This window comes from Pristiophorus japonicus, chromosome 11 (genome assembly GCF_044704955.1).
Source record: "Pristiophorus japonicus isolate sPriJap1 chromosome 11, sPriJap1.hap1, whole genome shotgun sequence".
Lineage (NCBI taxonomy): Eukaryota > Metazoa > Chordata > Chondrichthyes > Pristiophoridae > Pristiophorus > Pristiophorus japonicus.
The window spans coordinates 147,227,945-147,248,764 of NC_091987.1; the positions used below are offsets into that span (position 1 = coordinate 147,227,945).

A 20,820-nucleotide genomic window follows, 5' to 3' on the forward strand; every position below is an offset into this window, starting at 1 on the left:
ATGCAGTGGCAGATGCCCTTTCAAGGTTGCCTCATGAAAATTATGAAATTGGCTGCGAACAGTCAATCTTCACTCTCGATGTCGCTGATGAGGACTTTCCGGTCACTGTCTGTTATTGCAGAGCACACATCCAGAAAGATGCCACGTTACAGCGGGCCTATGAGCACACCCTGCAAGTGTGGTCTGAAGATCAGGCGCATTTAGATGAGGGGATAAAGCCCTTTTATCATCGTTGGCATGAATTATTACGTGAGCAAGGATGTCTAAAATGGGGCCTGAGAGTAGTTATTCCCAGTGCACTATGGGCCAAAGTCTTTACGGAACTTCACGGTCAACATACTGGCATCGAAGGCATGAAAGTGGTGGCCCGAAGTTTTGTTTATTGGCCTGGATTGGATAAAGACCTAGAAGTATTTGTAAGTAAGGGTAGTATCTATCAAGACTGCAGGACCATGCCAGCTAAAATGCCGCTGCAAACATTGACTTGGCCAACGATACCATTCCAAAGAATACATGTTGATTTTTACGAGAGAGGCAGCGGTAATTTTCAGGTTCAAATCGATAGTCATTCGAAATGGCTGGAGGCACGGCATATGGGGTCATCTACGACTACAAAGCATACATTGAATGAATTGCGGGACACTTTTGCATGCCATGGCCTGCCCAAAGAAATGGTGTCAGATAATGGGCCGCAATTTTGGTCCAAGCAATTTGCAAATTTTGCCAGACACAACGGTATCAAACACACGTTGGGAACACCACATCATCCTGTTTCAAATGGTGCAGCTGAAAGATCGGTCAGGATTGTCAAGGAGGCTTTGCAGAAACAAGTTCTGCAGACTGGATCATCGGTGAGCATGAAGCACAGGTTAGCGCATTTTCTTTTCAAATACCTCATGCTACAACGGAGTGCACACCTGCTGAAGTATTGATGAAGTGTAGTCTGAGGACACTCTGAGTTTATTGCAAGCGAACTTGTCTGATAAAGTAGAGAAGGCACAATCGGTGCAGAAGCGCCATTATCATTCCGGTACTAAAGAGCGGTGCTTTACAAAAGGTGATCAGGTCAGAGTTCTCAGTCCATTGAAAAGGGCAAGTACACGCAATTGGGACATTGGTACAATTATTCGGGTATGTGGCATCAAGCAGTACTTGGTCAAAATTGGTGAATACTAGGGAAGATTCATGTGGATCAAATGTTTCGAGCGAGTAATGCAATTTCGGAACTACAAGTAGATAATTATGAGCCTCACTTGGACGATGATCAGAGTGAGTTGACGGGTCCAAGTACTTCAATGAATACAACGGTCACAACGTCCCTATCCCCACCAATGGGGTTCAGTTGAGAAGATCAACGAGGAAACGCAGCCAACTGAAGGTGGTTCTGCGGGTATGGGACAATCTCACAGAGACTCTGTATCTTCCCGGGGGTGGGGGGGGGGTGGAGGAGGGAAGCGGGGAGGAGATGGATTTGGGGTTCAGCTGAGAAGATCAATGAGGAAACGCAAACCAACTAGACTCCTCTTCCAATAGTTGAAGGGGCTGCTCCTCAAATTCTGGTTGCACTTCAGTCCCACACTCCTGATCTTTGTGCACCCTGTGCGGAGGGGAGCAGGCAGGTCGGAAGGCTTCCTCGTAGGACTGCTCCTGGGCCTAGTCAAGGTGGCCATCAGCCGGTCCAGACAGCGGGCGGTCAAGTGGGTCGTTCAGCCCGACTGCCTGCCTCTCTTCCGCGGTTACAGGAGTTGGAGCCTTCCATGAGAGGTGGGCATCAGAGGGACTGGAGTGAATCACCATCCCCGGCAATCAAATTTTAATTTGAACCACGTGTCTCAAGTGTAATTTGTTTAGGTTTGTCTGTTTTAGTGGCCCCCCCCACCCCCACTTTTAGCCAGGGCACATGTATAACTTCTGTTTTTAGTGCCCTCAAAATAAAATACACAAAAAAAAACAAAAAAACAAGGGGGAATTGTTTGAAAGTTTTTGGAGTGTGCCCCCTCTTTAACCAGGAGGCACTTGTTTATTGTCTACACAAAAATAGTCGTAGAGCTGTTGAGTTGGGAGTGGCTTAGCCAGTCACGGGATGTTCACAAGACTCAATAAAACCCCAGCCAGTTGGGTTCAGGGGATCCATGAGATGAGGCAGGTGGTTGAGAGTCTAGTGGATGAACTGGTAATGTGTAGTATGATTGTTAAACCTTTGCTAGTAAACCAACTAGTTCTTAATAGCAATATGTTGCTGTGAATTCTTAAGCAAAGAACCCATGAAGCAAATACATTACAAACTGTTAAAGCAAAAACACTAACATGGCATGTAATCCAGAACTGATCACGACTCCATTTGATTACATACTTGATATGTCCTGTTCCTGAGGTGGTCAGTTGTTCTTCGTTTTCTAGCGAGAAGGTGACCCGATAAACATCCTGTGAAAAAGCTTTTGAGCGTAGTACTATTTTTTCCTGCTTCCAATTCCAGATGGTGACCATGTAATCTGGGTGCCCTCCTACGCTGGCCAGAAGACTACCCTCTGGATTAAAGTCAGCGAAGGCATAAGCTTCCTCAGTTCCTCCTGGGAAGGAAGCGGACACAGAGTGATTATTTCCCACAGTAATCAAAGAAACGTACAACACACAAGGAGGCCATTCGGCCCATTGTATTTGCGCAGGTTGTAAAAGAGCTATCCAGCCTAATCCCAATTTACAGCTCTAGAGCCATAGCCATGTAAGATTCCGTCCTTCAAGTGCACAGCCAAGTACTTTTTAAAATGTGGTGAGGGTTTCTGCCTCTACCACCCTTTCAGGCAGTGAGTTCCAGACCCCCACCACCCTCTGGGTGAAAAAGATCTCAATTCCCCTCTATCCTTCTACCAATTACCTTAAATCTATTTAAGCCCCTTGGTTATTGAACTCTCTGCTAAGGGGTATAGGAGCTTCCGATCCACTCTATCGAGGCCCCTCATAATTTTATAATTCAGTAAGATCTCCCCTCAGCCTCCTCTGTTCCAAAGGAAACAACCCCAGCCTATCCAATCTTTCCTCATAGCTAAAATTCTACAGTCCTGGTAACATCCTCATAAATCTCATCTTTATCCTCTTTAGTGCAATCACATCTTTCCTGTAATGTGGTGTCCAGACTCAGTACTCTAGCTGTGGCCTAACTAGTGTTTTATACAGTTCAAGAATAACTTATATTCTATGCCTCAGCTAATAAAGTAAATCATACTTGATACCTTCTTAACCACCTTATTTACCTGTCTTGGTACCTTCAGGGATCTGTGGACATGCACTCTGTTCCTCTGCACTTCCCAATGTCCTACCATTTAATGTATATTCCTTTGCCTAGTGAGCCTTCCCCAAATGCATTATCTCACACTTCTCCAGATCCGCTATTCTGTCCACCTGACCAGTACATTGATATTTTCCTGCAGTCTACAGCGTTCTTTCTCAGTATCAACCACACAGACAATTTTTGTATCATCTGGAAACTTCTTTATCATGCCCCCTATATTGATGTCTAAATCATTGATATATACCACAAAAAGCAAGGGACCTTGTACTGAGCCTTGATGAACCCAACTGGAAACAGCCTTCCAGTCGCAGAAATACCCTTCGAGCATTACCCTTTGCTTCCTGCTACTGAGCCAATTTTGGATGCAACTTGCCACTTTGCCCTGGATCCCATGGGCTTTCACTTTTCTGACCAGTCTTCCATGTGGGACCTTGTCAAAAAACTTGCTAAAATCCATGTAGACTACATCAAATGCAGGACCCTCATCGCCTCAAAAAATGAAATCAAATTATTTAACACGACCTTCCCTTAACAAATCCATGCTGACTGTCCTTAATTAATCTGTGCCCTTCTAAATGACGATCAATACTGTCCCTCAGAATTTTTTCCAAAATTTGTCCACCACTGAGGTTAGGCTGACTGGCCTGTAATTACTTGGTCTATCCCTTTCTTCCTTTTCAAACAATGGTACAACGTTAGCAGTCCTCCGGCTCCACACCTGTAGCCAGAGAGCACTGGAAGATGATGGTCAGAGCCTCTCCTATTTCCTCCTTTGCTCCTCTCAACAGCCGGATACATTATGTAATCTTGCTCATTACATAAGAAAATAAGACATACGAGCAGGAGTAGGTCATACAGCCCCTCAAGTCTGCTCCGCCATTCAATAAGATCATGGCTGATCTCAACCTTAATTCTACTTTCCCGCCGAATCCGTATACCAAATCCCTCGAGTCCCCCAGAGTTCAAAAATCTATCCATCTCCGCCTTGAATATGTTGAACATAGCAACATAGCCCTTTGCGGTAGAGAATTCTAAAGATTCACAACCCTCTGAGTGATAAAATTCCTCCTCACCTCAGTCCTAAATGGCTGACCTCTTATCCTGAGACTGTGCCCCCTAGTTCTAGATTCTCCAGTCAGGAGAAGCAACTTCTCAGCATTTATCCTGCTAATTCCCCACTCAGAATCTTACACCTCTCACTCTTCTAAATGCCAGATAGTATAGAAACATAGAAAATAGGAGCAGTAGTAGGCCACTCGGCCCTTCGAGTCTGCACCGCCATTCAATATGATCATGGCTGATCCTCTATCTCAACACCATGTTCCCGCTTTTCCCCCATACCCCTTGATGTCTTTTGTTTCTAGAAATCTATCTATCTCCTTCTTAAATATATTCAGTGACTTGGCCTCCACAGGTTCACCACCCTCTGAGTGAAAATATTTCTCCTCATCTCGGTCCTAAATTTCCTACCCCATATCCAGCCTATCCAACCCAGTCAGAATTTTATACGTTTCAATGAGATCCCCTCTCATTCTTCTAAACTCCAGTGAATACATGCCTAGTCAACCCAATCTCTCCTCGTACGACAGTCCTGCTATCCCAGGAATCAGTCTGGTGAACCTTCGCTGCACTCCCTCTATGGCAAGTATATCCTTTCTTAGGTAATGAGACCAAAACTGCACACAATACTCCAGGTACGGTCTCACCAATGCCCTGTATAACTGTAGTAAGACATCCTTGCTCCTGTACTCAAATCCTCTTGCAACGAAGGCCAACATACCATCTGCCTTCCTAACTGCTTGCTGCACCTGCATGTAGGCCCAATCTACTCAATCTCTCCTCATGAAACAACCCTCTCATCTGAGGAATCAATCTAGTGAACCTTATCATTCCTCTGATAAGGAGATAGTACTCCAGGTGTGGTCTCACCAAAGCCATGTATAATTGTAGCAAGGCTTCCTTACTCTTGTACTGCAACCCCCTTTCATTAAAGGCCAACATGCCATTTGCCTTCCTGTTGCTTGCAGTACCTGAATGTTAACTCTCTGTGTTTCCTGTACAATGACACCCAAGTCTCTTTGAACACCAACTTTTAATAGTTTATCACCATTTTCTATTCCTACCAAAGCAAATAACCTCACATTTCCCCACATTGTGGGCCCAAATTTCCCCAGCCGCTTAGAGCGGCGTAGTTAGATGTGGTGCGCCGACTTCATGGTGGAGAAAACGCGCCGAAAATTTACCGGGATAATTTGGCCGCTCCTGGATCCCTGTGGTCCCGTGGCTTGGCGCTGCAAAACCTGCGGGTGGCGGAGCTTGGGCCGCGCTTGCTCGGTGCAGCCGGCGGGGGGGGGCGGGGCTTGGGCCCAGCATGTCTTTGAGTGCCGACAGGGGGACACTTATCTGTTTGTGTGCGCGCTAATGCGCAATGCGCATTGAAGCGTGCGCGCATGCGCAATGGGCCAGGAACCTTGGCAATCGGCCATTTAAAGGGAGAGCATCAGCAGCATTGGCAGTAGGCCATATTGGAAGGTAAGGTGTTAATATTAATTTTTGGGTGGCTGAGGGAGTGGAAAGGAGTGCTGCATAGGTGCATGCAAGGTGAGAACTGTTTTTTCAACATTACCTGAGTGTGAATCCGATACACCAAAGACGCAAAAGCATGCAACAAGAACGAAGAATTTCTTGCATGAGGCAGTGGAGGAACTTGTCACTGTCAGTGAGGACAGATGGCAGGAGCTGGATATCAGTGAGAGTGGTCCCACAAAAGTTCCACCCAAAGAAATGAGACGACGCTGGAACCTAGTTGCAGAAGAATTCTCCGCAGGGGTGAATACCACAAGAACTGGAAGCCAGTGTAAAAAGAAATGGCAGGACGTTGGTCAAGTGGTGAGTATAAGTATTATCTTGAGTTTTAAATGGAATTGCAATTGTTACTGTTATCATCTGTATATGTCCCATCCATCAGCAGCTCACCATGTGGCAAAAATTATATTTTCATCTTTGCAGAAGAAATTAGCCAACAACAAAAGGGAGAAAACTAGAACAGGAGGAGGGCTGCCAAATCTGCGCCAACTGACGGCCCTGGAACAGAGGGTCGCTGCCTTGCTGAGTCGCACCTGCAGAAAAAGAATCAGCTCTGCACAAGCTGGACCCACTCGCGAGGGTGAGCGTCAATCATGAAAATGCATTGTCGCCCTTCAAATCAACCTGCTGACTGGCCTGATACGCGTGAGACTACACAGTCCATCCATCCTACCCCCTCATTTCCTGCTAGCCATTTGACTGATTTTGCAGAACAAAAAGATAATCCTGAACATCAACAAGATGATCCAGATGCATCCGCTCCAGACCAAGGTGGGTGGGTGGGGTGGGGTGGGGGGGTGGGGGGAGGGGGAGGAGGGCTCCATGGATCTGTGTGCACGGGAGAATGCTGATCGTGATATGTATCAGTCCATGGTACAGGGCATCACTTTGCCAGGCACCTCCATGAGCTCTGCCACAACATTCCTTGGTTTCACACCTTCTGAGATTGCGGGTCCTAGTGGCGGTGGCGGAATGCAGGTTGGAACATCCAGGACCCCACCGTCCCAGCCTGCACCTCGCACTGGAGGGGTGCTGCTCGGCAGACCCACAGCGAGGGGAAGGAGAAGCCGACCAGTCTCTCCTGAGATGCAGCCTTCATCAGATGTACATCAGGTTATATCATTGGGTGAGGAGACCAATGCCCTTACCTGATCACTCGTGGCCACCGTCAGTGGGGTGCGTGATGAGATTGCGACACTGTCGGGAGAAATATCAGCACTGAAACGGGAACTGAGGGCGGGCATGTCAGAGGGAGTTGCAAACAATAGCAGAGGCCATGAGGGAGCTAGCTGATGTAATAAGGGCACACAGGCCTGACAATCAAATTCCACTCCCACTGCAATCCCCAGACCAGCCTCTGTTGAGCCCCAAGCCGGGCCCCCAGCTCCCCCCCCCCCTGCACTACCATCGCCGCCCCTATGAGGAAGTGCACATTCCCCGATATGTGGGTGATAAATGGGTTCAGCCTTTCTTTGCTGTTGTTCTTGTTGTTGTGGAAGTGCATTGTAAACTTTCCAATAAAAGATTTTTTGCATTAAAACTGAATCATGTTCCATTATCACCACACAACATTTAGGAACAACTGTTAAAAAAAAATCATCCCTCACCCCTACAGTCATGCGTGCTTGCCACCCCTAGCCCTGGCCGAAGGGCTAGCCGGTGCGTTCTGCTCTGCAGTCGGCAAGGCTCTATTTTCAGCAGCTGATTTATCTTTCATTTATTTTTGATGATGTCGTGAAGATGTTGTGCTGAAGTTGTTTTGATGTTATGCTGATGCTGTAAAGGCGTTTAGTGTTTTAGAATCCTCTAACTCACCTTCCCCCCACCCCCCACCCCCCTTTATCACTGGCTACCTGCACTGATTTCTTAAATGTAGGTAAGGTTTTTCTGTGCCTACAAAAGTGGCCACATACACTGGCCTAAGTTAGTTTGGAGTAACTTTTAGCTGGCCAAATTTACTACTATGGCCAAAACAGGCGTAAGTGGCTGGTCATACCTACTTTTGGAGAAAAAAAAACGAAACTAAAAAAAAACCTAACTAACTGACTTACCCTGTAGCAAGTAAAATGGGGAAATTTGCGATTTTTAAGTTACTCCAAAAAAAGCTACTTGCTCCAAAAAAAGCGGGGCAACTCCTGGGGAAATTTGAGCCCTATATTCCATCTGCCACCTTATTGCCCACTCATTTAATCTGTTAGGGTTAGGGTCACTTAACCTGTCTAAATCCCTTTGCAGTCGCTTTTGTATCCTCCTCACAGCTTACTTTCCCACCGAGCTTTGTATCATCAGCAAACTTGGATACATTGCATTCAGTCCCTTCATCTAAGTCATTATTATAGATTGTAAATAGCTGGGGCCCAAGTACTGATCCTTGCGGCACCCCACTAGTTACAGCCTGCCAACTGGAAAATAATCCGTTCATCCCGACTCTCTGTTTTCTGTCCTTTAATCCATGCTAATGCATAATCCCTTAAACCCTAATTTTGCTGAACAACCTTTTATGTGGCACCTTATTGAATGCTTAGCACCCATGATAGCTGTTACAATCTATCTAGCGACAGCTACCTATCTCTAACAGCATAGACTTTATCAGATGCTAATCAACCTTAAGTGAAATAAATGGCGAGTTACTCACTATTGACTGCCTCTGGACCTTGTGCCAAAGCAGTCATGTACTTCTCAATTTTCAGAGTACTCTGACCAAACAATAAAACTTTGTTTGACCTGCTTATGTAAAAGAACACAGATCTAGCTCAACAGATTAAGACACTGAATTACAGGGTATAAACTACAATCCTTATAACCAGCGTAGCATCTGACCTATCCAGAACAGTGCCGTCAGAGCTCCACTAATACAACACAAATAGCCTCTGTTATTCTGAACCATCACAGTTCCTGTGTCACAATTTGTTCTGAGCAAACTGCTTGCTATAGATTGACCCATATGCAAACTTCTTCCAAAAATCTTTACAAAAAAGAGAAAAAAGGTAATGATTTGGATTATCATGTACAAAGATGGCTAGAGAGAGAGAAAACTCTCCGTCAACACAAAATACTTATTAAAGGTATCAGTCGTGGCCCAGTGGGTAGCACTCTCGCCTGAGTCAGAAGGTTGTGGGTTCACATAATCCAGGCTGACATCCCAGTGCAGTACTGAGGGAGAGCTGCACTGTCGGAGGTGCCGTCTTGCAGAAGAGATGTTAAACCGAGGCCCCACCTACTCTCTCAGGTGGACGTAAAAGATCCCCTGGCACTTTTCAAAGAAAAGCAGGGGAGTTCTCCCAGGTGTCCTGGCCAATATATATCCCTCAACCAACATCTTAAAAAACAAATCATCTGATCATTATCACGTTGCCGTTTGTGGGACCTAGCTGTGCATAAATTGGCTAACTAAGGAAATAAGGGATGGTTTCAAATTGAAAATAAGGGCATACAATGTGGCCAAGAATAGTGGGAGGCCAGAGGATTGGGAAACTTTTAAAAGCCAGCAAAGAATGACTAAAAAAAACATAATGAGAGGGAAGATAGATTATAAAAGTAAACTAGCACAAAATATAAAAACAGATAGTCAGAGTTTCTACAGGTACATAAAAAGGAAAAGAGTGGCTGAAGTAAATGCTGGTCCCCTTGAGGATGAGACTGGGGAATTAATAATGAGGAACAGGGAAATGGCAGAGATGTTGATCAAATATTTTATATCGGTCTTCATGATAGAAGACACTAAAAACATCCCAATAGTGGATAATTAAAGGGAGGGAGGAACTATCACTAAAGTAGTAGTACTCGGTAAAATAATGGCACTAAAGCTGGACAAGTCCCCTGGACCTGATGGCTTGCATCCTAGGGTCTTAAAAGAAGTGGCTGCAGAGATAGTGGATGCATTGGTTGTAATCTACCAAAATTCCCTGGATTTTGGGGAGGTTCCAGCAGATTGGAAAACCGCAAATGTAATGCCCCTATTTAAAAAAGGAGACAGAAAGCAGGAAACTATAGACCAGTTAATCTAACATTGGCCGTTGGGAAAATGCTGGAGTCCATTATTAAGGAAGCAATAGCAGGACATTTGGAAAAGCAAAATTCAATCAAGCAGAGCCAGCATGGTTTTATGAAAGGAAAATCATGTTTGGCAAATTTGCTGGAGTTCTTTTAGGGTGTAATGAGCAGGTTGGATAAGGGGGAACCAGTGGTGTATTTGGATTTCCAGAAGACATTTGATAAGGTGCCACATAGAAAATAGGTGCAGGAGTAGGCCATTCGGCCCTTCGAGCCTGCACCGCCATTCAATGAGTTCATGGTTGAACATGCAACTTCAGTACCCCATTCCTGCTTTCTCGCCATACCCCTTGATCCCATCTAACTCCTTTTTGAATATATTTAGTGAATTGGCATCAACAACTCTGTGGTAGAGAATTCCACAGGTTCACCACTCTCTGGGTGACTGCACAAGATAAAAGTTCATGGGGTTGAGGGTAATATATTAGCATGGAAGAAGATTCCCAAACTAACAGAAAACAGAGAGTCGGGATAAATGGGTAATTTTCCAGTTGGCAAACAGTAACTAGTGGGGTGCCGCAGGGATCGGTGCTGAGGCCTCAACTATTTGCAATCTATATTAATGACTTGGATGAAGGGACCGAGTGTAATGTAGCCAAGTTTGCTGATGATACAAAGATGGGTAGGAAAGTAAATTATGAGGAGGACACAAAAAATCTGCAAAGGGATATAGACGTGCTAAATGAGTGGGCAAACATTTGGCAGATGGAGTATAATGTGGGAAAATATGAGGTTATCCACTTCGGCAGAAAAAAATTGATGGAGTATAATGTGGGAAAATATGAGGTTATCCACTTCGGCAGAAAAAAATTGAAAAGCAAATTATAATTTAAATGGAGAAAAATTGCAAAGTGCTGCAGTACAGAGGGACCTGGGAGGTCCTTGTGCATGAAACACAAAAAGTGAGTATGCAGGTACAGCAAGTAATCAGGAAGGCAAATGGAATGTTGGCCTTTATTGCAAGGAGGATAGAGTATAAAAGCACAGAAGTCCTGCTACAACCATACAGGCTATTGGTGAGGCCACACCTGGAGTAGTGTGTTCAGTTTTGGTCTTTGTATTTAAGGAAGGATATACTTGCATTAGATGCCGCTCAGCAAAGGTTCACTCGGTTGATTCCGAAGATGTGGGGTTAACTTGTTGAGTAGGTTGGGCCTATCTCATTGGAGTTCAGAAGAATGAAAGGTGATCTTATTGAAACATACAAGATAATGAAAGGGCTCGACAAGTTGGAAACTAAAACTAGGTAGCATAGTCTCAGAATAACGGGCCGCTCATTTAAAACTGAGATGGGGAGGAATTTTTTCTGAGGTTTGTAAATCTGGAATTCTCTGCCCCAGAGAGTTGTGCAGGCTGGGTCATTAAATATATTTAAGGCGGAGATAGACAGATTTTTGAGCGATAAGCTCATAAAGGTTAAGGGGAGTGGGCAGGGAAGTCGAACTGAGTCCATGATTAAATCAGCCATGATCTTATTAAATGGCGGAGCAGGCTCAAGGGGCCAAATGGCCTACTCCGAGTTCTTATGTTCTTATTCTGGATTAGAACAGAGGAAATAGTTTCTCTCTATCTACCTTATCAAATCCTTTAATCATATTTTATAATGTCCTGAGGTCGTGAAAGGCGCTATAGAAATGCAAATCTTTCTTCCAGTTAATACTGCAGTTAATCGCAGAAGCACAAGCTTCAGGTGAATGCACAGAAACCACCGGAGGTGGTAGCCAGGATTTGCACCTCCAGGTCAGCAGAATGGCGATTATGTGAGCAAACTCTTGACCCTCATTGGGTCAGACTCTGTCGGTCTGCCACAAAGAGATGGGAAATCATCCCTTAAAGCTGCTGACAAATGCTAAAGGAACATTTGAAGTGACGTGTATACACAAAAGTGGCCACATATTGTGCTAACCTTTAAAAAAAAAAGTCTGGAAATGTTTACATGTCTTATTTGAGCCTTTGCGAAGCCGGTTTGAGGGCGAACAAGTGCCAGATAACTCCCCAACGGGTGAAACAGAGTCTGTGGGCCAGAGATGGAGTTGGGACAGTGCGCGATGCCCAATGCTTCATGGGTGACAATGTGCAGGCACTGCTACTGGATATGGACACGAGGTGGTTGCAGACTCTCTACAAAAGGGCTGAAAGGCGACACACCTGGCAAGAGTGCGCTGTCCACAAGATCGAGGAATAGGTGCAGCAAAAGATGGTTGCCGAAGTAAGCTTACCTGTCGGTTCCAATTAGGAACACAGGAGCAGGAGTAGGCCATTCAGCCCCCCGAGCCTGTTCCGCCATTCAATTAGACCATGGCTTAATGCCATCTACCCGCCTTGGTTCCATATCCTTTGCCCAACAAAAATCTATCAATGTCAGTTTTGAGATTTCCATTTGATCCCTAGCCTCAAAAGCTTTTTGGGGGAGAGAGTTCCAGATTTCCACTAGCCTGTGTGTGAAGAATTGCTTCCTGACCTCACTCCTAAACGGCCGAGCGCTAATTTTATGGTTATGCCTCCTTATTCTGGATTACCGCACCGGAGCAAATAGTTTCTCTCTATCTACCCTATCAAATCCTTTAATCATCTTAAACACCTCAACACCCCTTAATCTACCATACTGAAGGGAATATAAGCCTGGTCTATACAACCTGTCCTCAGAATTTAAGCCTTTTAGGCCCAGTATCATTCTGGTGAATCTGCGCTGCACCAGTTCCAAGGCCAATATATCCTTCCTGTAGTGCGGTGCCCAGAACTGATTGCAGTACTCTAATTACAGGGACATGAGACCAGAGTTTGGTCGACTTACCACCGGCTGCCACCGAGTATTCTTGGCGGTCTCCATGTTTTCTGGTCGCTCTCCCCTCCGAGCAAGTTTGGTGAGGTCCTCACGCCGGCAGGGAGAGAAGACCGCTGGGGAGCATCCGCTGGCATGTGCCGGCGTGCAACGCCGACAAAAGTCCTTCCGCCCGCTGACACCCCCGATTGGTCCGGGCGATCCTCCACTCCAGCAGCAGAAGAGACCGGCGTGTGGAGGCAGGTCTTACCTGTACGGTAAGTATGAAGACCTGCAAGAAAAGGTTAGTGCACTCATTTTCTTCATTTCTTTTGCAGCGATTTTGGTGGATGGGGTTCTCTGAAGGATTTGTAGTTTTTTTTCATGTGCTGAAAATATTTTATTTTTCCAGTTCCCCCCTCCCTGGGCCCGACTCTATCCTCGGCGTTACTTTGCCGAGGATTGCATTTGCCACCCAGAATGCGACCTACCGCCCGCTGCCGCTCAGAATCGGCATGTAAGGCCCATTTTTTCCGCCGGGCAGTTTTCCCCACATTTTTCCACCAAACTTCCGCCCAATGTACCGTCAGGATCGTAGTGGTCCTTTCGACGGTACATGGGCGGAACTTAGGTTTGACCAAACTCGGGCCCGTGGTCACTAAGTGTTGTTGGTCTATGTGTTGTATTGCATAAGTACTATGGACTCTTGCCAAGCCCTAACAAGTCTTTGTGTTTGATCTGAGGATGTGGGCGTCACTGGCAAGACCAGCATTTATTGCCCATCCCCAATTGCCCTCGAGGAGGTGGTGGTGAGCCGCCTTCTTGAACCGCTGCAGTCCGTTTGGTGATGGTACACCCACAGTGCTGCCCTTGTCCTTCTAGGTGGTAGAGGACAGACGCACCAACATTAGCGTCCCTGACCAGGCCAATATCCCCAACATTGAAGCACTGACCACACTTGACCAGCTCCGCTGGGCAGGCCACATTGTCCACATACCTGACGTAAAACTCCCAAAGCTAGCGCTCGACTCGGAACTCCTTCACGGCAAACGAGCCAAAGGTGGGCAGAGGAAACGTTACAGGGACACCCTCAAAGCCTCCCTGATAAAGTGCAACATCCCCACTGACACCTGGGAGTCCCTGGCCAAAGACCGCCCTAAGTGGAGGAAGTGCATCCGGGATGGCGCCGAGCACCTCGAGTTTCGTCGCCGAGAGCATTCAGAAATCAAGCGCAGGCAGCAGAAAAAGTGTGCGGCAAACCAGTCCCACCCACCCCTTCCCTCAATGACTATCTGTCCCACCTGTGACAGGGACTGTGGCTCTCGTATTAAGCTGTTCAGCCACCTAAGAACTTATGTTTAGAGTGGAAGCAAATCTTCCTCGATTCCGAGGGACTGCCTATGATGATGATGATGGGTAGAGGTCGCGAGTTTGGGAGGTGAGAGTGGCTTGTTCACGGGGCTCCTTCCACTCTCCACATTTGCTGCAGCTGCACTGCTCATGGCGCAGGCTCCACGGACCATGTCCAGGCCTGGCTGAATCATGAGTTTGCATCTTAAAGCAAGTTTTCGGCGGATGGCTTTGGGACGAATAATGGCAGTGGGAGCATAAGAAATAGAAGCAGCAGTAGCCCATACAGCCCCTCGAGCCTGCTCTGCCATCCAATAAGATCATGGCTTATTATCGACCACAACTCCACTTTCCCGCCCAATCTCTATATCCGTTGATTCCCCCAGACTCCAAAAATCTATCTATCTCAGCCTTGATTATACTCAGACTCAGCATCCACAGCCCTCTGGGGTAGAGAATTTCAGAGATTCACAACTCTCTGAGTGAAGAAATTCCTCCTCATCGATGTCTTTAATGGCTTTCCCCTTATCCTGAGACTGTGCCCCCTAGTTCTAGACACTCCAGCCAGGGGAAACAACCTCTCAGCATCTACCCTGTCAATCCCCCTCAGAATCTTGTATGTTTCAATGAGATCACCTCTCATTCTTCTAAACTCCAGAGAGTATAGGCCCATTCTACACAATCTCCCATCATAAGACAGCCCTCGCATCCCAAGAATCAATGGGGATAATGCAGGAAACTGGGCCAGATAATCTGTCACAGTCCAAATCATCGTGTCAATATAGTGTTTCATCCATGGCTCCGCTCACAGTTTGCTGGAGGAATTTACCCAACCGTATTTGCATCAATATAGCAAATTTCTGGTGATGGGTCGGAAGACGGGGTAGGATTCAGACACACCCGAGTTCTGCCCAGTTTTGACTTAGCTGCAAATCGCAGAAGTGAGGGCAGGTGTAATAAGTTACCTCCAATTCCTCTTGTAGCCCTTTTAAGTAACCTCCAAGTCCGCTCTTGTTGGCCTTGGTTATACAATGATACAGCACAGAAGGAGGCCATTCTGCCCACCGTGCCTGTGCCAGCTCTTTGAAAGGGCTACCAATTAGTTCCACTCTCCTGCTCTTTACCCAAAGCTCTGCAAAAGTTCTCTTTTTCAAGTATTTATCCATTCCCTTTTGAAAGTTACTATTGAATCAGGGTTTTCCAGATCATCATAACTCACTGTGCAAAACCAACACTCTCATCGCCCCCTAACTCCTTTGTGAACTATCTTAAATCTGTCTCCTCTAGTTATCAAACCTTCTGACACTGGAAAGTTTCTCCTTATTTACTCTATCAAAACACCTATTAAATCTCCCCTTAACGATCAGCCACGATCTTACTGAGTGACAGAGCAGGCTTGAGGGGCCATATTGCCTACTCCTGTTCCTATTTCTTATGTTCTTAAACTTCTCTGCTCCACTGAACAACCCCAGCTTCTCCAGTCACTCCACATAACTGCAGTCCCTCATCCCTGGTACCATTCGAGTAAATCCCCTCTGCACCCTCTCCAAGGCCTTGACATCGTTCCTAAAGTGCGGTTCCCAGAATTGAACACAATACTCCAGCTGAGGATGAACCAGTGTTTTATAAAGGTTTAAGCATAATGTCCTTGCTTTTGTAAGCTATGCCTCTATTTATAAAGCTCAGGATCCGTGTGCTTTTTTAAAGTAGCCTGATCAACTCCTCCTGTCATCATCAAAGATTTGTGTATGTGAACTCCCAAATTCCTGCACCCCTTTTAAAATTGTACCATTTAGTTTCTTTTGCCTCCTTCCAAAATGCATCACTTCTCAGATACCCCAATCCCTTGCAGCCCTGTTATCCCCAAATTTACCATTTTTGTCTCTAAGTCACAAGTGAAAGCAGCTAAGGTCACTTATACCATCACCCAAACTATACACAGTCCCTGTTCACACACAAACTTGTGTTTAACGTGCACCTTGTATTTTTATTCTTGCTATGCTCGCCCAGTTTGGTCCATAATTCTATTCTGCAGCTTCCTTCAACCAGAGGGCCAGAGATGCTACTCTGGAATTGGGACCAAGGTGGGCTTTGTCTCGGGGCTGCCGAATCCCGGGCGGACCCTGCTACAGTCTACGTCGCCACTGCAGGTGTATGGGCTGCCTGGTCCTGTCTCCTTCCATCCACATGAACAGGCATCTGAGGGAATTGACTGGAGGGCTGACGTGTGTCTTCATCAGAGTGAGGGTAGGCTCCTGCCAACGTGACTTGCTGGGTCCTGGATCTGAAGGTTTTTTTTATACGTTCATGGTATGTCGGCGTCGCTGGCAAAGCCAGCATTTATTGCCGATCCCTAATTGCCCTCAAGAAGGTGGTGGTGAGCCGCCTTCTTGAACCGTCGCAGTCCGTGTGGTGAAGGTACTCCCACAGTGCTGTTGGGGAGGGAGTTCCAGGATTTTGACCCAGCGACGATAAAGGAACGGCGATGTACTTCCAAGTCGGGATGGTGTGTGACTTGGAGGGGAACCTGGAGGTGATGGCGTTCCCATGCCCCTGCTGCCCTTGTCCTTCTAGATGGTAGAGATCATGGGTTTGGGAGGTGCTGCCGAAGAAGCCTTGGTGCCCATTGATCAGCAGGAGGACAGACCCAGTGGTAGTAGTTATGCCCTGGACCTCCTGAGTAACGAAGCTCAGAAGTGGCCCTCCATATGGAACCCCAAGGCCTGAAGGACAATGGTCAATCCCTGCACGCTGGAATCTGGAGACCATTCCTTCAGATGTTCCTCACACTGCCACTCACTCCAGGTAGTGCTGCCCCACATTGAAACAATCTCAAGTTGGCGCTGAGGGTGGCATTTGACTCTGCCATGACTCCGCCATTTGCCTCAGTCCTGCAGGATGGACCTCGGTGCCTCCCATGTAGGATGCTCATCAAGCATCCTTTTTAGAGCAGGGCCTTGAAATCTGTGTCCGCAGACGCTGGAGCCAAGGACTGATCTCTCCCGCTGCAGCAGACTTCACCCTGCATCCTTCTGCTCTGTGCATCACCCAGTGACAAATCTTCGGGGATTATCTGCTCATCCCCCTCCACCGCACCCAACCCCGGGTGGTTCTCTCGGGTCTGGTGAATGAGAAAGGATGAACGACAGCCTGGCTGAGGATGTGGTGGGTGACGCAGAGGTGGAAGGGGCCTTGCCCACTTACTTTCCCCTGAAATAAAAAGAGATGTTGGAGTGTCAGGCGGCTTACTGGATGACTGCTCAAGAGCATCAGGAGACTCAGCAGGAATCTCGCAGCAGTACCTGTGTTGTCACGCCAGTAGTCGGGCAACCTGCTGCTGAACCTGACAAACTCATCACCCCTGTGTTCGCCGACCTATATTGGCTCCCGGACCTCAAAGCCTTCAAATTAAAAGGCTCATCCTCATGTTTAAACCACTCCATGGCTTCTCCCCTCCCTATCGCTGTAATCTCCTCCAGCACTACAGCGCCCCCCCCCAATATCTACTTTTCTCTGACTCTGAACTCTCGTGCATTCCTCCCTTCGCCCCAGCATTGGCGGTTGTGCTTTCAACCTGCCCAGGCCCCACGCCCTGGAAAACACTCCCTAAACCCCTCTGCCTTTCCACCTCCTTCTCCTCCAAGACCCTCTTTATATACCCACCTTTTTGACTACACTTCCTAATATTTCCTGCTCTGACTTGGTGCCAATTTTTCTGATTCTCTGTGAAATGCCTTGGGACATTTTACTACATTATAGGCGCTCTTTAAAAAATAAAGTTTTTGTTGTGATATTGATCCATATTGTAATAGCAGATGGAAGTTCCAGCTTGTCACACCTCACACCTCTGGCAACACAAGAATGTGTGTTGGGAATATCTGGGCTGATAAGTCCTGTGTCAGCGTACAATCTGTTAAAAGGTTACAGCGCCACCTCTGGGGCAAGCAAAACAACAGCAACTCTTGTCACATTGGCCCGAAAATCACGGCCTCTCCGGGTGTGTACGATGTGTGTACGCATCCGAAGAGGCCTCGCAATTGCTGGTTCTCAACGCGATGCGCACGCGCCAAGAACCGGCTTTAGCGATCTGTCAAAATGTCTTTTGACAGATCGCATGCACCTGCGGGAGAAAGACATTTGCGAGCGGAGATTTGGGCTATTTGTCCAACTCTTGCCCAGCGAAAGTCCTTCAAACTCTTACACCTGGTAAAAGCAGGTGTATAGCCTACTTTTACAAGCGTAAGAGTTTTAAAAACTCTAGAAAAAATACATTTTATTACTTATTTTTATATTAAAACTCTTGCATATGAAGGCAAGTTTATTTTTAACACTTAAAACATTTTTTTTAAATTGCAAACAAAAATAATTTTCCTTCTAAAACATTTAATTTAATGCAATTTCTATTAATTTAAAAGGTGAAGTGATTTTTTTAAAATTTATGATGGTGTTTTATTTGATTTTGGGTTATTCTCATTCATCGTAACAGGAGTTCGGAGCGCCTATTACTATGAATGAGAATACTACACTGTGATTGGTGGTTCAGGCCCACGTGATCGGAGCACAATCCTACCTTCCTCCGGGACCACCAGGTATTTTCGTTAAAAAAATTTCGGTCAGAGGCGTTCACCCGCAGGAAGTCTCTGACCGCAATTTTACCTCCAGAGTCACATCATAGGAAGTCCCTCGAAATCAAGGAAGACTTGCTTCCACTCCAAAAGTGAGTTCTCAGGTGACCGAGTTTCCCATGAGGGTCCTGACGTTCTAGATCCCGAACTTCACTTTGAAGGGCGGAAGATGCCTGTGCGCGAGTTATTTTAACGTGGGGTGGCCGTTGCACACCAGCTACCACACGGGCTTAGCTGAGCAAGGTCTTGGTTCAGTGGCAAGGGGGTCCAAGACGACTGGAGACCAGGCACTGCTGTATGAGCCTAGGTGCCTACGTCGGGATGCGAGCTGTGAGCTCGGAAACAGTAACTTCAATATAACTCATCCCCAAGAACAGTCCCAGAGTGTTAGAGGCGACAGCGCCATCCTGTGGAGGAAGATGCATTATCATTGCAGCGTTCAGATCTCAAGGACTTCTATACGAGACAATATCACGTAATTTCCAGTCAGCGGCGAAGCAAAGGCGTTTGCCGCTGGCTCCGAAGTAAGCTTCCCACAAAGATCTTGCTATCAATGGTGAGAAGTACAGCTTTTCCAACATGCAATTGAAATTAGCGTACGTTAATGGGGAATCGCATTGCTCGGGCTGCTGTGATGTCAACAAGCTGTCGAAACAGCCAATCACAATGCCGAATTCAAACAGACTGAGAACCAGGAAGTTGATTCCAACTTTTTAAAAATGTTAGAGAACAAAGAAGATTAGGGTTCTCACATGGCTTAAAGATAAACCTGAAATAATGAAGAACAAACTTTTTTAAAAACATTTTTAAAATGTCTTTCAAATTTTTTTTGTTAAAATGGATAATTTTGACACTCCACAAAATTAAAATTAGATTTTCAGGGCCATAACATTTGTTTAGCAGTCAATACACTGTTAAAATCCCAGTAACATTCCTAATTATCCCCAAGGTGGGGACTGGGCCACCTTCTTGAACCGTTGCAGTCCGTGTGGTAAAGGTAATCCCAGAGTGTTGTTAGGGAGGGAGTTCCAGGATTTTGACCCAGAGACGATGATGAAGAAACGACGATATATTTGCAAGTCAGGATGGTGTGTGACTTGGAGGGGAACTTGCTGCTGGTGGTGTTCCCAAGCGCCTGCTGCCTATGTCCTTTTATGTAGTAAAGGTTGCGGGTTTGGGAGGTGCTGCCGAAGAAGCCTTGGTGAGTTGTTGCAGTGCATCTTTTAGATGGTACACACTGCAGCCACGGTGCGCCGGTGGTGGAGGGAGTGAATGTTTAAGGTAGTGGATGGGGTGCCAATCAAGCGGCTGCTTTGTCCTGGATTGTGTCGAGCTTCTTGAGTGTTGTTGGAGTTGCGCTCATCCAGGCAAGTGGGGAGTGTTCCATCACACTCCTGACTTGTGCCTTGTAGATGGTGGAAATGCTTTGGGGAGTCAGGAGGCGAGTCACTTGCCACAAAATACCCAGCCTGACTTGCTTTTGCAGCCACAGTATTTATCCACTCAGCATATCTGGCTGAAGATTGTTGCAAATGGCTTCAGCCTCGTCTTTTGCACTATGGATATTCATGAAGCCCCCTCCTCCCATTAGTTGTTTCATTGTCCACCACCATTCATGACGGGATGTGGCAGGAGCTTTAATTTGATCCGTTGGTTGTGGGATCGCTTAACTCTATCTATAGCATGCTGCTTCCACTGTTTAGCATGCATATAGTCCTATTTTTTTGTAATATTCTTATTATTGTTTTTCCTTGCGATTGTGTACAACTGAGTGGCTTACTAGGCCATTTCAGAGGGCAGTTAAGAGTTAACCACATTGCTGTGGGTCTAGTCACATAAACTCCAGACCGGATAAGGGCGGCAGATTTTCTTCCCTTTGGTCATTCGTGCACCAGATATTTTTACGACAATCCAGTGGTTTGATGGTCTCGTGGTATATGGCGGTGGGTAGTGGGCGTGCTGTGGTGGCGGGTGTCACGGCGCGCTGTGGTGGTGGGACAGGAGTCACCAATGGCTGCAAACTACATTTTGTTGGGGGTTACAAGAAAAATGTGAAGCTCAGAAGCTCCCTGCCTATTCCCTCTCCCAATCTCGTGTGTTTGCAACAACAACTTGCACTTATATAACGCCCTTAACACAGGTGCTTCACAGGAGCG

General features: G+C 46.5%; 1 protein-coding gene across 1 annotated transcript in view; it reads right to left on the reverse strand.

The window, feature by feature from the left end:
* LOC139275611 (cilia- and flagella-associated protein 44) overlaps positions 1-20,820 on the reverse strand; it is a 292,909-nt gene that overhangs the window by 240,460 nt on the left and 31,629 nt on the right. Inside the window, exon 6 of the mRNA XM_070892782.1 lies at positions 2,354-2,570. Within this exon, the coding sequence (XP_070748883.1) occupies positions 2,354-2,570 (217 nt within the window). The remainder of the gene's footprint in view (positions 1-2,353; positions 2,571-20,820) is intronic.